Below are 18,644 nucleotides of genomic sequence, written 5' to 3' on the forward strand. Positions count from 1 at the left end.
TAATAAGTACAGTGTCCGCGATATGGAATGTTTGTCTTGGGTTTGTAATCTACTGTATGATGCCAGTACAGTAGATGCTGATGTGAGCACTGCCGAGGTGGGTCAGGCAGCCTAGTAGTTCCGCATTCCAGCCAATAAATTCGAATTGCTTAGTTGCATTCATGTTTACATTTCTTTGGAAGGCTTAACGCATCATACAAATCAATGTATAAATGATCACGGTTTGATGGATTCATGGGATTATTCTGTCATGATCGACTCCCCTAGGGACCTCCCCCTTTCCTTTCTCCTCGGGAGCGCGGCGTTGGAAAGAGGCGCCGTGCCCGCGCTTTCCGTGTCTGGTTCGTATACTGACAGCCAGCTGTGCGATTATAACGACAACAATTTCCCGGATTTGATAAATCCGTTCGTCAAACTCGAATCTTATTGCTTTTGAAGAACACTTTTACTCGACAAATATTGCATCTATATATTTTTATTGTTATAACTTAGCTAGTTAGAGACCGCATTCCTCAAACATGAATCCGTTGTGTGGCAGATGTAATCGAGTCGTGTACCCCACGGAAAAAGTGAATTGTCTGGACAAGGTAAGGGAAATATTCATTTCGCTCTCTTTTGCGTATGAAAGCAAGTTTACACAGTCTGCCACTGATGATTAAGGTACATATTAAATATTTGTAAGTCACCATTTTCTACATACCGTATGGATGGAAATCATTTGATAGCCAACCGGACAGGTAGAACTCGCTAGCTATGTTTGCTTGTAGCTATAACGGGGCCAGTGTAATTGCTGGAATATAATGGAACGCTCTATGGAATGTTATTTCATGTTCATAGATCACTTTAGTTCTATTTTGGGCTGCTGCTCATAGATGTATTTATAAAAGTTGCATTATACTATTGATACGACGCTACATCTAAAACATAGAACGTTTCCGTTTCAGGGATTAGTCATACCCTCCGACGTTAGCTTTTCTGTCAATGTGGATCTAAATGGGTTGGATTAGCTTGCCTTTGACTAGTCTTTATCGTCTCTGATCTTAAACCTCGCTCGACTTTTTCTGTGAATGCTAATGTACCCTCGCCAGAGTTGGCTAACGTTAACTAGCTGTAGTAGGGGTGGTAATTTATTTAGCTAGCTAGCCAACTATGCGTTTCCTGTTTCTACCACCAAAAGAATGTGGTTGGCTCACTAACTTGAGCGATAAACTCGATTCCAACCCCTAGTAGATTTAGTGTGAGAATGGTAGCGATGTTATTCGGAATGCATACCATAGCATCGTTGGCTAGATAGACGTACTCTCATTCAATGGGTCAATCTGAAGTCTGGGGGGCATTTCTCAGCAAAGCATATAGCTCAACGTATTGCTTATTTAGGCTAAATGTTTTGTTTAGTCAGCCTAGATCCCCTAAATTGAATCCAGCTGTCACCACGTGACAAACGTCATTTTCATCTCGTCTGGTGTTTGATATAGGTTGAAATTGGACACTTATGATCAATAAGTGATATCCTAACCAAATTAGGGTGTGGAACATTTCGATTCGAAACTAACACGCGGGTGTGTGTGGGTTGTGTGGAGTCCGCACACGCTGCTAGTTCAAAACAGCTAATTACAAAAAAAGTGGTCGTGTATTGAATCCCCTTCGTCTGTCACCAGCTGTAACATATGGTCAGCAGCATGGTTGTGTTGACGTCTGCCATAATCCCACGTAGCGCAATCATTGTTATTCACGCCGCTTCTAGATATAGCTATCACACGTTGTTGTCACTCATGTCAAGCACGGTTTTTATAGGGTAATTCTCGTCTATCCCATAGATTTAGCCCTTATCTTGGAATTTGATGTTACTGAACTAGGCCAGGGTGCACTGCATTGCTTTTGTGGGGAAGGAGGATGGTAATCTGCCTTTTGTAGGAAGAAAAGTGTGCATAGGAATCTCTAGTTGTTTGTGATGCCAGTGGGCAAGTGGATAATTAATGGACATTAGAATAGCGTTTTGGATAACTGTCAGTTATGTATTTGGGTCGATTAATGGAGAATGCTTCTGAGAAATGATTGTGCACATTAGCCTATCCAGACACAAATTATGTCAACAGTGTGTGTGTGTGTGTGCGCGCATGCATGCACATGTTTTTGAATACTACTCCCTATTGTGCAAGGGCCGGGCCTACATGTTGTCCAAACGTGCAACAGAATGGGGTTAGGTGGAGTGAAATCATCAACTCGTGATTGGAATCCTCAACAACACTCAAATGAACCGAACTGTCAAAAGCAGAACCAAAGCTTATTATGGAGACTCCGTCTGGAGCAGCTTGCATTCCAGCAGACAGACACTCCCATAAAACGTGCTCTGTCAGGGGCCTGCTGTGTGTGCTGTCTCTCCTTCCTCTGAACTACAGTAGGGCCTGTGCTGCCATTCTGCATCAGTGCTCCCTCTCAGACACGAAAACAACCTCCCCTGTTCCCCCTCTGTGGCACTGCCTGCTTCTATCATTTGTTTAAAGAAGGAGAGGCCGCAGCAGGCGGGGTTTGTTTTTTTCCTCCGGAGAGTGGCTCAGGTGAATACAGGGCAGTCACGGCTGCAGCGGTTTCCCTCTCCCCAGCTGAATACGCGCTGACTTGACGATCCTCCAGAGTAATATTTGGCATCTAGAGAAGTCGGGTCTCATACACATGTTTGTCTGCCGACCTGCATTCTGCTTCCGCGAGGCTGGGCTCAGCAGAAGGAGAGGGCACCCGAGGACGTGTAAAGGCAGGAAGTGAATGTTTCGCCCGACACAGGAGTAGGCCTAATTATCTTGCGAGTAGCTCAGTCAAGTAAGTCTTTTGTCAGATTGGCAGAACATTTGGCAGAGGGAGAGCGCGATTCTGTATAAACAGAGTAGAGTTAGTGTTGGTGTGTGTTTCTGTCATTGATACATTTGTGATACAAAGTGTGTGAGATAATGATTATGGTGTGTGTGTGTGAGATGCAGTCAGGGACAGAGGGCTTCAATAGTATTTCTGTTAAACTGATGGAATGATTTCCCAAGTGTGAGAAATTCTATGTAGGCCAGGCCTAATCATTTGGTTCCTCTATATTGTCTGCTCTATCCGTTTCTGTGTGCTCGTTTTTCATCTGGATGTAAGAGCTAGAATGCTCTCTCTTTCCATGGGTGAAGTGTTCATCAAGAACTCTTGCATTATTCCACAGCCTTTATCAATATTTCATTGTGACATACATACATATATATCCTCTGTACTTGTGGAAGTGAAGTGGAGAGCCCTTGTAAGAGAGATGTTTAGCTACAGTATCTATCTGCAGGTTTGTTATTGATGGACTCAGGCCTCCACCTGCCTCAGACTCAAACCTACCTACTACCACACAATTAGCATAAGATGTGGGACTATCTTTTGTTTGTGATAGGCAAACTATTACTACACAGGATATGACATAAAATGCTGAATTGTGCACAAGCAGCCATTTATAACACACACACGTGCGCAAGTAGAAGGCCTCTCTCCAAGCAGATTGAAGGCCTTATCTGTTTCTTCTCAGCAGGGTCAAAGCTCACTGATAAGTTCTTTGAAAAGCCCTGCAGGTAGAGGAGAGAAAGGGGACAAAGGACAAACTCTGCCTCAGGGCTTGTTGTAGGGAATCAAGATGTGCGCATTTTCAAATTTTAACCATTTTTCAATCATTTTAGTACCGTTTCTAAGGTTCCCGAGGAAGCTGGAGGATACAGCTGAAGTGGTTGGACTTACTTTACACTCACAAACATCGATGACATGACCTTTATGAGTAGGGAGGTGTGCCTCATTCGCGCTGCCAATCAATCAATTGTACACACAGAGATAATCTTATTGCCTTAGTAGAAAGGTCAAGGGGGTATAGAATATGAAAATAAAACACTGAAGAATAGATGACGGGTCAAACATAAGACATACATTTATTCCCAATGATTATTTCTAACAGTTATGGACATGATCGAACAAACTCAACACAAGTGGTCACATGACCAACTAACACAAGTTAACATTACGTTATATCTGACTCCAAAAGATATTTCATGATTTAATAATGAGTTGTAATGCTTTACTTATCCCTGTGTGACAGACAATCGATCATCTCGGATCCTAGTTTCCATTAAGAATACCCAATATGCTATGACCATGCTTGTAAGTTATAAGAAATCGCGAGGAGTTTACACATGGTCAAATACCTGATGTGATGACTCGAGTCTACGTGTTGCGATACATTACAATCGCAAAGCAATTGACAAACGGTGAGGGTGCGACTTCTTCAGGATGTCTGCCAGGCTCATTCAACTGTAAATAGTTACACACATTGAAATCAAGGCTGGTGCCACCAAAATCCGTCTACAGGGTCAGAAAAGTCTCGGGACTCCAGTACAACAGTTGAAGAGACGCCACTATCATGTAAGAACAGTGTCGGAAATACACAGGGGCAAATGGCCAAAATACCCCTAAGATATTCACTAATGTCCCTGAATGTACAGTAGGAGTAGAGAACCAGCTCGGCCCACCATAGCTGAATAATGTCCACTCACCCTGACCAGACATGGCTGACTCTGTAACAGCGCTACAGGCAGGAGCTTCATGCTCAGTTGCTTTGCAAAAGACATATGCAAAACCTCTCACCCCAAATAGCCCTCGGCCCGGCCAGTTCATAGGAGTTATTCATATTTGTAGACAATGTTGTTGTTTTTTACATGTGGAGTGCTTCGAGTCTATGAGAAGAGTGCGATACAAATGTAACGTTGTATTATTATTGTTATTATTGTTATTATTGTTATTAGATACGGTACGCTTGCAGCAGCCCCTCAAATAAGCCTCTGATAATAATCAGACAACATGTAGATACCACAGACTAGTCTTTGTTACTGACTACATATGGGCACATTTTGTCCCACTGAAACAGGCCTTTTAAATAGGTTAAACTAAATTTAGACAGATTATGTTGAAGATGATTCACGTTGTCCTTAAGGCCAAGGGGTAAGAGGGCAGTTTGTCCAGCCGCCTCCTGCTGAGTCAGAGGAAGGGTAACGGTCACCTGAGGAGAGTGAGTCCTCCGGTACTTCCCGGTTCTGTCCGTGTGTCTAAGGGTGAACTGGGACACCCACTGCTCCCGATACCACACCTCCTATAAATAGGAATACCGAGAGTCCCGATTTTCCTCGTCTCCCTGCAAGAGATGGAAGAATTCAGGATAAGAGATGATTTTAGACTTACTCAACTACATGCCGCTGTCGTATGACATTCAACCTGGGTAAGAGAATGTGGCTGTAGTCGGCCTCTGCATGACCAGACTCAAGTGGTCCAACCTCACCACCATGGTGAAACAGTCTCTTTCTCAGATTGCCTCCGTCAGGGATTAACAGAACGGTTTGGTGCCGGGCAGGCGGCGTGTGTGCGTCTACTAAGTGCATACTACAGTATATCCACACACACACACACTGTAGTGGTTTATGGATGTGTGTTAAGTGCATACTTCAGCATACCCTGTGTTATCAAAGCACTGTCTCCCTGCTGGCCAACATAAAATCCCCTCACTGTGGTAAAAAAACCAACAACTAATGTATCAGGTAGGTCAATAATTAACTATGGGCTTTAATGAGTTGGTTTCCTCTTTTACTCGCAGCCAGATGTGGGCTCTACACACACACACACATACTCACTCACTCACTCACTCACTCACTCCACAATTGATTAATGCACTCTCACTGACATAGTCACGAATATTTCTATACTCAGTCACTACTCATACTTGCATACAAACAGCGGACATGCTTTCAGTTACTCTCATACTCATTAACAGTCACTTCTATCTGATGCACGCACACACACACACACACACACACACACAGACAGCGTGTCTGGAGTAGAGATGGCCTCCCCTATAGCTGCAGGGTCTGTCCACGCTGGCCTGGGTTTCAGTCTCCGTCTGAGGGGTTGTTAGTTTGACCGAGCACGTTCTCTGAGTTAATTCCTGGATCCCTGCTCACACACACACACACACACACAATGTGCCCTGGAGCTGTGCTGATGCAGAGAGACAGTCACGCTTTTATGGGTGTATTTTCTAGGGCTCCATCTCTGCAGTGTCCTGATTTTCCCACTGACTGCCAGATCCCGCCTCACACCCTAGAGCCAGGAGCAAGGTTTTCCTGGAGCTGTTGGAGTGTGGTTGCTGTAATCTACACTCAGTCAGCTCTCTCTCTCTCTCTCTCTCTCTCTCTCTCTCTCTCTCTCTCTCTCTCTCTCTCTCTCTCTCTCTCTCTCTCTCTCTCTCTCTCTCTCTCTCTCTCTGTTCACCTGAGAGGGTCATGGGATCTGGGTGGGGAGGGGGGTTGGTTCCTCGTGGAATGTGGGTTAGCAGGTTGAGTTGTAGGATAGGGATTGTCGGATAAACACTGGAGTTTATCCTGTGTTCTCTTGAATTCACGCGAGGCCAATATTTACCCTGGGAAACAGAGGATCGAAGTCTCGTGCTCTTTTCTGTGGTCAGTTTGTTTATCCTTCTCTCTTCTCCATCCTCCAGATCAGGGGACTGTAGATGCTCGCAGCAGGTAATGTCGAGTGGACCGTAACGGAGAGGGGAGGGTTTGAATGTCAGATTGGGCTGCTGTAAGACAGGTGGGCAGGCTGATGCTCCTCCTAAGATGGCCACCACTGCTGCAAAGCAACTGAGGCCAAGAGCAGCAATGGAAACTGCCCACACAGTGCTGGTGTTTGAGTCAAGTCAAGGATTCACACTGCCAGAGCCATGGAGAGGGAGAGGGGGGGAAGGAGAGAGGGAGAGAAGCGATCTGTCCATCTATCTGAGTCCTTTTTCTCTCTCTTTCTCTCTCTCTCTCTGACTGGGGTTGTGTGGGTTTGAGTTTCTATTGAGGTTTGGCCCAGTGTGGCTGGCTCTGGATCAGAGCTCCATTGACCAGGGCTCAGGGCCTCTGTCCAGTTTGAGCCTGGCAGCCTTTGTCTGGCCCGGCCCAGCTCTGCTGGTCAGCAGCTTCACTCACTCACACACACACACACACACTCACACACACACACTCAATTACAGTGATACACTCATCTCTGGGTGGTCCAGGAAGCCCATAGAGAACACTCCAGACTAGAATTCTGAATAGTGTCATCATCGCTGTTTGGGTCATGGGTTTTTAGCCTGCTACGCTCATATCCTGCACCCAGGGATTTCTGTTTTCTGGCCCTATGACACGGATTCTCCTGCTCTCCTGAATCCTCCCCTGATTGTAATACCGACGATGGGTGTCTGACTGTTGCATACAGTGCTCTGATGCACGGCACCCACTGTCATGGCCGCGGCTGGCCTGAGCTGTCACAGACAGTAAGCCAAGGAGAGGCCCCATCCAGATGATTTATGGTCGGTCCTCTGCCTGTACTGTAGCCGCGCGTGCTATATTATCCCCCTGTATCACTGCACACAGAGGGACATGATGGATGTGCCCACCAGTAATGCCCTCTTCCCGCCCCAGTGAGACTGTGCAGGATATACGAGTGAGGGTGCGTGCGTGCGTGCACCTGTGTGTGTTTTGAGATGTGTTTTTCTGTTTTATATATACTTTAGCAGCTGTCTTGTTGAGTGATTGTGTGCTTATTGTGTGTAGGTGAGTGGTGTTGACTGTATAGTGATGGAGAGAGGAAGAGAGGGATGGCAGAATGCCATAGGGCCACGTTATTAAGGACTCCCCTCCCCCCCTACACACACACACACACACTTTCTTCTCTCTCTCCCTCGCCCCCCCCCTCTCTCTCTCCTTCCCATGATGACAGCAGGAACAGCCAGATCATTGCCTCACTCCCTGGCTCCCTTGTCCAACCCTTCCCTCCTCTCTCTCTCTCTCTCTCCTTCCTTTCTTTCATGTTCCCTCCCTCCTTCCACTTTCCCTCCGGCCTTCCTCCCTCAGTCTCCCTCTGAACCCTCAGGCCACAGATCAGCCTGCTGCCAAGAGAGAGGGAAAGGAGGGGAGAGAGGAAGAGAAGGAGGGGGTGAGAGTGATGGAGGCAGGGCTGTTGTGAAGATGGATAGAGGGAGAGCGAGAGGCAGACAAACACAGGCCTGCAGTAATGAACAGACGGTCAGAGAGGGAGAAAGAGAGTCTCAAACCAAACTTGAGCATGGGAACATTTCCCAGCAGTCCAGTACACCAGGAAAGCTTCCCTGTATCCTGTTAGCACTGTAGCGCATTGGATGGAAAGGGGTCAGAGCTAGGAAACTTCTCTCTCCCGCTCGGTGCGTGCGTGCGTGCGTGCGTGCGTGCGTGTGTGTTCGATTGGATCACCAGGTCCTGGAGTATCAAGGCGGTGCAGCCAACAAGAGACGGAGCTGCAGCCTCACTCAAAAGGCCTTTGTTAGGATCGCCACGGTTTGAACAACCATGCAAACATTTTGCTCTCAAACTCGATTTCAACTATAAACCGTTAGCATTGTTCAACCTCTTCCAGCAGTCACTATTTTTATGGCTCCGTTGATGGTGGTATGCCAGGAAGGTGTGACGTCTGCTTACTCACTGGAATTTAGCTTGCCAGACAACTTAAGCGTGCCAGACAACTGAACTGCCTCTATCCGTCATGACGGGAGGATTCAATTCCGGATGCTCAACACACAGTTTCCTTTTGAACCCAAATACAAACGGTCCAGTGGTCCTGAACGCTGCTCTGTAACAGTATATGGCTTTATTTTGTCATAGCAGTAGTGGGTGTGGCTTTCGGTTGGACGTTAGCTGCTTTTTCTAAAGTGGATGCTGGCTCTCTGCTCAGCCCACTGTGGTAATCAGTTACTTGGGTTGAGGCATGTTTTTGACAACACAGACGCACTTGGTCGCACACACATGCACACACACTCACGGACACAGCTACCCATCCTCTGAGATGGCTTTGTGTTTATAAATAACCGCTGTAGAGATGTCAGAGGAAAGAGGAAGTCTGGTGCCCCGTAACCCCTCAGAGCAGGGAGGGACGCGCAGACCTTTGTCTTTCTCCTGCTCCCTCCTGCCCCCACTCCTCTCTCTTGACTCCCAATTCTTAAAGGAATAAAATGGAGTCTGGCCTTATTAAACCAAATTGTGTGTGTGTGTGTGTGTGTGTTAGTTTATGCCCCTGATTCATGCATTGAAAATCATGGAACGAATGTCCCTAATCTCTGTCTCCATCTTTCCCGCTCTCTCTCTCTGACAGTACTGGCACAAAGGATGCTTCAGCTGCGAGACCTGCAAAATGACTCTAAACATGAAGAATTACAAAGGCTTCGAAAAGAGACCATACTGCAATGCGTAAGTAGTCCCCAAACTGTGTGTGTGTGTGGGAAGACAGTGTTTTCAGTCCCTGAGAGGACAGTGTGTCTTTGATGCAAGAAGGAAAACAAAATGTAAAGTTAGAGTACGTGCATATGAGAGAGATTATTTTTTGTTTGTTTGAAGGAGCAGCTTGCACAGATGGGATGTGTGTGTTCATGTTCATGTACGTGTATGCAACTTATGTAATACACATGCACATGAGACTCTGGTGTTCATCCCCCATGCCGAAGACATTACTCTGACAGAAGTGTTTGATCATTGCTGAAGATATACAATTGCAGAGAATGACCCAAGGCGGGCTGTGTGTGTGTGTGTGTGTGTGTGTGTGTGTGTGTGTGTGTGTGTGTGTGTGTGTGAACACGTGTACTTTTTCTTCACAGCTGTGTGTAGGCTCCTAATTAAGGCTTGTCTTTCCCTCCCTCCCTCCCTCTCTTCCATTCCTCTCCTGGTTTTCTCTGTGTCTCTGGCTGCTCCTGCACCCCAAGAGAGAGGGGCTGTGTGTAGTGTGGGAAAGGGCACGCCTCCTCGTTACCCCCCCCTCATCCCCCTTCTCCTCCTCAATGGGGTCAACAAGGGAAATTCCATAAGTTCCTCAACAGTGACATACATACACACACACACACACACACACACAAATGCACACACTCGGGTCCACTCACGCTTCCACACACACACACACACACACACACACACACACACAAACTCCAACGCAAGCTGAGCTCCCAAAGCTGGTGAGGAATCCTTGGAATCCCCCTCTCTCCGCTCCCATGAACCTCCAATGGTTTTTGCCGTGTGTGTGTGTGTGAATGGCTCCTTGCGGACAAATCAGCATGTCTAGCAAGCGTTTTTCCAATCACTTATCCCCTGCCTCTTCAGTCATGTTCATGCAGTTCCATGCACACACTAAATGTATACATGCAGGAGAAAACTCACACACTCTTAGTCAGTTTTCCTAACGATAGACCCTGGCAACCTCCTCCGCTTTGCAAGGTGTTACCCCATCTGTCTCTATGCCCAGAATCCAACTACTAACACACAGAAAAGGGGAGATGCATGAACACACACGGTGGTTCATATCACTTTTAACATCAACGATGGTTCCCAGGTAATGGAGTGGAGACTTAGACCTCCTAAGCCTCGATGCTGTTATGACACATTTGACCAGATGCTCTTTGATCTCTCTCTCCCATTTGTCATGGTGCCTTTTGGCAGTTCCTAGGGCTCCCCCCTGGTGCATCTCTCCTCTTCCATCATCCCTCCCTCCGTCCCCTCGCCTCTGGTCTACGACAGGAAGACGGCCCTCCAGGCCCTGTTTGTTACGCCCTCTTCCTGTTTGTTGAAATCCCTTGGCTTCTCGTTAGAGTAAACATCATCAGTGGAAGAGGCTCCCTCTCCAGGGAAGGAATGCTGGCCCGGTTTGTGTTTTTCTTCCACGGTAGTCGACTACTTTGTAATTACTGTTTTTATATCTGTCCTGACTGATGCGGGCCAGAGCATGTGAGCGGAGTGGAGCGGAGCGTGAGCTGAGCGAGGAGCGGAGTGTGGGAATTGTCTCTGGAGCGTGGCGCACATGAAAAAAAAGAAATAAGGAAGGGCTTTTTCTTGAGCTCCATTTCCGCTCTGGTACCGTTCACCTCACAAGCTCAGGGCAGCGATTTCAAAGCAAACATTTTTTTTTTTTTCTTTCCCTCACCAATTAAATATTAGTTACATGTTCGCAATATATGGTCACAAGAAATGGTGGCTCTCATTAAAAAGGTAAAATTATTTTGTAAAACATTAAATGGATACAAGTGGCACCATTTTCTCTGGAACAGGGAAGTAGAGCGGAACGGGGAAGTGGACGCAGAGCGGGAGAGCAGAGTGTAAACAAATTCTTGTGAGCGAGAAGCGGTTTTTTCACTCAATTCCGCTCACATGCTTTGATACAGGCTTGTTTGTTTTTACAGAATGCCCACCCACTTCTGTGCTGAGACTCCCATCTCCCTGATTGGTGGGTCAAGACACAGGGGGATTGTGGGGGATTTAGGAGGGCAGACTGACAGTGAAATTCTTAGAGATTGTTTCCATGGAGCTTGTGGGAGAGTTAGGCCAGAGACTGCCAGTGTTGAGAGACTCCGGTCGTCTGGGTTGATGGATCCTGCCTACTATTATTTCATCCATTTGCAGTGCAGTTTGAGACCGTTTCACATTTCTATTTGGTGCCAGAGGGCCTTTGTGTTGCTTTGTGGAACCTTTGTGCCCCGTCTGGACAATCATCTAGGGGGAAACCCTGACTTAAGTCACATCCAATTATTCAGGGTAGTTATACTTTCAAGTTGAGCGTGTGGTTAATGATTAACGCAGCTGATAAAACGCCATTTTCACCAAACAGGATGACATCACAAATGGATTGGAAAATAGCCCACTCGGTGAAATATCTCAGTCTGACATGTTTTAAAACATTAGCTTCGGTTGTAATGGAATCTGCCAGTCTCGCTGTGTCCATGTCAGTCAGGCTATAATTTACTGCTTCTTTACTTTGGCTCTCTGTCTCTGCTGCCATGCTCTCCCTCCCTCCCTCCCTCCCTCTCTGGATCTACCCCAGCCCAGAATGATAGATAATAGATATGTGGAGTCATGAGTATATAGGCAGAGGACAGGGCCAAGGCCATATCTCCTACAGGTCCTCTAGAAACACACCCCTCCCTGCTCCTCCTCCTCCTCCTACTCCTGGTTCTGCTCTGCAAACACAGGCCTCTCCACAGCGCTGTGTTTGTGCCTGCCTGCCCTGGTCCACCATGTTTACTGTTCCGCACACCACTAACTGCGTGTTTGTGGTTATGCCACTGGCTCCAGTGTGACTTATAACCTTATTATGCAGCCTGACAGACAGATGAGTGTTCCTGATGACTGACTCACGCCCCTCATGCACGCCCCTCATGCACGCCCGCTCGCACACGCACATGCAGACGTACACTCACCTTGAACACCTACCTACACATGCATAGGATTGCTAGATTGATCACAACCATGTATATCTCCAGAGCAAACACACACAGAAAGACGCGCACACACACAATGTTGTCATTCATGTTCATGTTAAACTGTTGCCACACACAATCTGCACGTGTTACGTCGAGAGGAGCAAAACAACGGTTTTGACTGTAGTCAAATTCCATATCACCGCTGGATCCATGCCGGTATAATTTAAAAACCGGTATACCTCCCAGCCCCAGGGAACAGCCTCCAGAGCAAACTCACTCACACACACACACACACAGACCCACACACTCACACACACACTCACACACACACACTCACACAGACTCACACACACACTCACACACACACACTCACACACACAGACCCACACTCACACACTCCTCTCCCTGTCCTCTCCTCTCCACACATCAGCCCCACAAAGATGCTCTGTAAAGCATAGACTGGGCAGCTACTGCCACAAACCAGACACACCCTTTTCCAGAAATAAAACATGCAAATATTGTTGTTTCATGACTTTTACTACCCTACCCCCTGTTGGAACACTCAACTCCAAGCCACCCACCCAGTCAGCTAGAGCGTTGTATAGCGAATGCTATAGGCCTAGCAAGTTACAACAGAATCCCCACAACATGGCTAAGAGTGTCTTGTTCACTGTAGTCCTGACCTCAGCTGCTAACGCAGCCAACCGCTACATTTGAATGGGATCCGATAGCAGCTCTCTGTCTTTTCAGGAAATTCTCTCTGTGAGTGAGTGTGCTTGTGGGAGGTGGCCAGCATGTGCAGGCCTGTGTGTGCTTGTACACTCAGAAGCATGTAGGGTTGCAAATTACGGCCCGGTGCCTGCTCAGGGTCCCCACCCCTGGGTGCGTTTTTTTGAAAGTGGTTATTTATTTGTTTGCTCATTCTTGATGGTAGATAATTGAGCTACATTCCTTGGAAGGACTCTTTGAGTTTGCTCCCTTAATCAGAAGATACAAACTCAATGTGTTTTACCAAGTTGCCAAGGAAACACTAAACATATTGCAGAAATGTGAAGGGACTTGGAGATTGAGGTCGGCCCATGCCCTCAGGCATTTTGGGTATTGGAGTCCATATGAGCTGCTAGATTGAGCTGATTGAGGGCTTTTTCTGTCCATGTAGACCTGATCCATGTGATTTTAACCGCCTTCAGGACAAGACTGAACTGGCAGACAACATGAGTGGATCTGAATTTGGCTAAGAGTACAGAAAACATTCTAGTATACAATATGCACTGTTCAGACATACCAGGTTGTTTAAGAAATCAATAACAAGTCTACAGTGTGGTGTATGTGTGTGTGTGTGTGCGTGGGGAGATGTGAGTGTGCTCATTCATGATGTGTGTGTGTGTGCGCTTGAGGCAGAATGTTTTCTCCAGGGCAGTGGGAGGTAGGTGGGTGGGTTACGATGTCCAGACTGAGATCCCCCCCCCCCCCCCCCCCCCCAAACCATTCAAGAAGAGTCTTGTGTTCACACTCTGTTGAAGGAGAAGCCCATGACATTATTCATACACACTGTCTCTCTGACTCTCTGTGTCTCTGTGTGTTGCATGCTGTTGCTCTCCCTGTTCTTCCCCAGAGGGTGGGCTGAGCTCTGTACAAACTGGGTCTGCTTGAAGGATTAATAGGAGACTTGCTGGTGTGTGTTGTTTTCCACACCTGCTATGGCTGTTTTCCAAGACTCTTCCAACCTTGAACCAAACACCCCCACAGCCCGTACAGACCCCTTGCACCCCTTTTGCTTTTCAGAAACTTTTTGGCCCCCACCCATGGGAGACAACCGCATTGTGTATTCTGGGGGGGGGGGGGGGGGGGTAGTCTCGAACAACCTGTAGACCACCTCTAACAACAAATGGACTTTCAGTAGGGTCTTAGACCGCAAGCTGTTTTAGCCATAGAAATAGATGAATAGAAATAGAGATTTCTATTTCTATGTTTTTTTTTTTTTTAGCCCTTCCTGTTTGTTTGTTTTGTTGCCATTCTCGTATTGTTGCTGCTGTGTGTCCCCGTGTACGTCTGCCTGTTTTGTGTGGATCTTGGTTTTAATGTCTTGTTCCTCCTCCCTCTGTGTGTTTCACAGACACTACCCCAAGACAAACTTCACCTGTGTGGCCGACACTCCGGAGAACCTTCGCCTCAAACAGCAGAGCAAGATGCAGAGCCAGGTAATCACCGTCACCACCACCACACCCAGGCTAAAGGCCACAGGCCACAGCCCACAGCCCACAAGCCCAGGTCCTTTCTGACACGTACATACATACCTATACACACACACACACCCACATGACCACACACACTCACATCTGCCTGTCATAATACAACACACCCAACCACACCCACACACACCCACATGCGTGCGCACGTGTCAGGCTGTCATTATCATCTTGCATCACACACTCGCAGGTCACAGAAGGTCTGTCGTGTGGAAGTCATTAATAGTCGTCATATTAGACTCGTCAGTGATCCTCCTCGTATCATAACGATCTATGGTCCTCAAGCCTTTCTGTGGAGAGACTCACCCTCCCTCCCTCCCTCCCTCCCACTAGTGAGCATGCCGTCATCCTCCATCCTCCTCTCTCTCTCTCTCTCTCTCTCACGCTCTCTACGCCGCGGCTAATTCTCCTCCAATCCAGCCTCTCTCTTTCCTCCCCTCCCCCGCTTCCTCCGCCCACCCTTCACTCCTTTTTTCGTTCATTCATATTTCACCTCCTCTTCCAGCAGAGACTGAGGATCCCTCCATTGAGACACAGAGCGCCCTCTCTTCATGACGGCGCCCTCTCTCCCTTTATCTCTCCCCGGCCGCCTGCGTCTTATTTGCATTCCTCTCGGTTTCTCTCCTCTCGGGGATTTCACTTTTATCTCTTCCTCCTTCGCCCCGCACTCCTCCCTCCCTCCTTCCTCTCTCAATGTATCAGTGCTTTCCTGTGTCTTCCTTCCTCTCCTCCCTTATGCGTGCCTCGTTGGCGTCTCTCTCTCTCTCTCTCTCTCTCTCTCTCTCTCTCTCTCTCTCTCTCTCTCTCTCTCTCTCTCTCTCTCCTAAAGTCTTGTAATGAGGTGTGACAGACCTCTCTACCCTGCTGCCATAGCAATAGGGTTCCCGTGGCAACGCAGCAGCATTGAGGGGGTAGAGCGGTAGCCCCTGTTCCCCAACACACGCCCATAATTTCCACCACACACACACACACACACACACACACACACAAGGTAGCATTGATACACACATGGATGTACAGTAACAGTGACTGATACACACTCTGTTGCTGACCCATGCACTCTGATACCGGTGGCAAATTCTTGAACGTCTACGCATGAGTATTACGAATGCGCGCGCGCGCACACACACACACGCACACAGACACACTGCATGTTCAGGGTTGAACCGACAGTGAATTTGAGTCAGAGCCTGTTTCCTGTCTGCTCCTCTAACACACTCTGACAAGGCCTCTGTGCTGCTGTCTCACCAAGCTGGAGAGGAAACCAAGGAAACATCTACGCCAAGCTCACAAAGGACCTTTAGTCATTCACCATTACATGGACCCCACCCTCCACACACACACACACACACACCACACACCACACACACACACACACAACAAATCCTTTGTTTTAATAATCACATTTTAAGATGATGATAATACATATCCAGAATGAATTAATTCTCAATTTGTTGTAAGAATGGTTTATCATTTGTTTGGGTTGGAAGGACAAACATCCCATGCAGAAAAACACCATCTGTCCCTAGCTCTCTCTCTCTCTCTCTCTCTCTGATCCTCCCCATATGATCACCCCTGAACCCCCCCCACACACTGAGGCATGTGGGAGCCATAGCCAGACGGGGCTTGAGATGTCCCCAGTCCCCCCTTGGTACTGTCCCCCTGTAGTTGTCAGAAGTGATCCTCCTCTCCCTATGTTGCCCTCTATTACGCTGTGTACACTGTGTTGTTGCCTTCGACACACCTCTCTTAAGGTCGACCCCATGGACCCCCCCACCCCTTCTCTCCTTTTTCTTTCCTCCTCTCTTGCTCTCTTTCTCTGTATGAAGTGAGAGTGGATTAGGAGAAATGGCCATAGCTGTCCAGACCGATGCTGATTACTAGCTCAGCCAATCCGGATTAGATGTACAGAGGAGAAGGAGGGCAGGAGAGGAGAGGGGACAGAGACGAGGAGGAGGGAGAGGAGGAGGAGGAATGGGGAGGGGTGGCATTTAGTGTAGTGACAGGGGGGGGGTTAACCGTGGATTAACAGCAGTGTTTGTCCTAAGTGAGGCTGTCACAGTGTCTGTGGTCTCTCTAATCACCTCCCATGAGGGGGGCGGCTGTGTGGACCGAGACCATCCCAGAAACAAGTACATCCAAACAACATGGCCACGAGGAGATAAGGAAGGGAGAAACCACACGCAGGGAGGAGACGACAATACCACACTACCGACCAGACGCTCCCACCAAACCCACAAAGAGGATGAAACCGTCTCAGCAGCCCTCAGTTTCTGCGAGTCACAAAGATGTGAACGCAGCACACACACATGCCCCACAGCACAGGCAGCGGGCTCCCACACACTGGATTCACACTTGACAGGATTCACACTCATTCCAAAACCAAGTCTCCACCATGCTGAGAGCAAATCTCTTCCTTGTCAGAGAGAGGCATCTTTATCACGGTAATAAGTGAACATATGACCCACTTTGGAGAGGGGTATTTTTGTCTGATGAGTCCTTTTTTTTTTTTTTTTTTTTTTTTTTTTTTTTTCCTTCTTCTTCTTTCATGAAATGTATTTGGGTCTTTGTTATTCTGGTGCTTCCCGGAACGGCAGCAGTGTTTTCTCTTATCACTAGGCCCTGAGGGCTGTGGGATCTGGCCAGTGTTTAGAGAGCAGCGCTTTTTTTTCTTTTTTTGGGGGGGGGAGTGTTTTGGGGTATGATATTTACGAAGCTTCAGGTCAGGTGGGGTTGAGAAAGCATGAGGAGCCGGTGGAAACCGAGGCAGAAGGAAAATGCGTCACGCTGTTAGAGAGCGAGTGTGGGGACACATGCCACCGGCTCTGTGTCATGAGCCAGTCAGCTCCTCACAAGGTGTGGGGGAGAGGATGGGTCAGCACTCTGAAACGCAGTGTCAGACGGTGGTCAAACAAACCTGTGTGGCTGTCCTCTGCTGTGCTCTGTAGGGGAGGAGCCTACTGCTTGGTAATGGATTGTGCCAGTAGGTTCTTCTGGGGGGGGGGGGGGGGGTCAGGGTCAGGCTGGGGTGGGAGGGGGTACACACACACGCACACGCATACATGCACTAATATGTGTTCACCTAAATACATAATGCATGTGCACACTTTGTTCTACACACACCTCACAGTCTGACCTTATAAGGATATGTCAATACATCCTGTATGTCAGGCCTTCACTCCCGAGCTAACAGGAAGTGACTGTCATTCACCACAACTGAAAGAGGAGAGGGAGGCCCGGGTGGCCCTCACCTGGTATTGACACACACGCACACGCACACACACACACACTCAGTAAACTATTTTTGTTTTTCTTTCCACATGCCTGTCTATATTTAAAATCTTGTCTTTCTTGTTACAGTTGTTATGCTTGTCTTTGTGTGTGTGTTTATTACAACCGTAGGCAACCCGCTCACGTCAGTGTGCTGTCTCTCTCTCTGTGTGTTTCAGGTGCTGTACAAGGAGGAGTTTGAGAAGAACAAAGGGAAGGGCTTCAGTGTGGTGTCTGACACACCAGAGCTGCAGAGAATCAAGAAAACACAGGACCAGATCAGCAACGTAAGTCCCGTCATCGACAACACAAGCTTTATCACCGGAAAACAAACCTATCCCTCCCCCTTCCTTTACCCTTGACCATTACATTGTTCATGGAGGGGAGTTCCTGACCTCAGACGTGCCCCATGACACAGCCCATTAGCCTAGCCTAGCCTGCCCTCCTCCACTCTACCCCTAGCCCAGTGGTATAATAGGAGAGTGGCCCAATGAAGGGGTCAGGTTTCTATTGGCTAACGCTGATGGAGACTCAAATAGTTCCTTCACACCGCAAACCTATGGAGCACGTTGCCAGGCAACCGTTTGCTTGCCTGGGCAGCCAGTCTGAGGCTGGTAGCTTAGATTCTAATTTCCATACTGAACAGATGCTGTCATTTCAACTGCGAAACTTCTTACCTGTACTAAAAAAGTTGTATGGTTAAACCAATTCAAGAGAGATTTTCCACGCGTGGTAGTTTTATTGGTTTTACTTGAGAGTAGCCGTGACGTTTTGGGGCTGAAACTGCCTTTTTTTTTTTCGTCCGGCATTTTACCCTCTTCTGAAGTTATATCAATATTGGG

General features: G+C 47.7%; 1 protein-coding gene across 2 annotated transcripts in view; it reads left to right on the top strand.

Moving 5' to 3' along the window:
- The first annotated feature begins 316 nt into the window (after positions 1-316).
- lasp1 (LIM and SH3 protein 1) overlaps positions 317-18,644 on the top strand; it is a 25,538-nt gene continuing 7,210 nt past the window's right edge. For both annotated transcript variants that reach the window (XM_083676203.1, XM_083676204.1), the window contains exons 1-4: positions 317-587; positions 9,199-9,293; positions 14,400-14,484; positions 17,982-18,089. In XM_083676203.1, coding sequence (XP_083532329.1) covers positions 519-587; positions 9,199-9,293; positions 14,400-14,484; positions 17,982-18,089 — 357 coding nt within the window. In that variant the 5' untranslated portion in view covers positions 317-518. The remainder of the gene's footprint in view (positions 588-9,198; positions 9,294-14,399; positions 14,485-17,981; positions 18,090-18,644) is intronic.

Source organism: Argentina silus, assembly GCF_951799395.1.
Source record: "Argentina silus genome assembly, chromosome: 9".
Taxonomy (NCBI): Eukaryota; Metazoa; Chordata; class Actinopteri; order Argentiniformes; family Argentinidae; genus Argentina; species Argentina silus.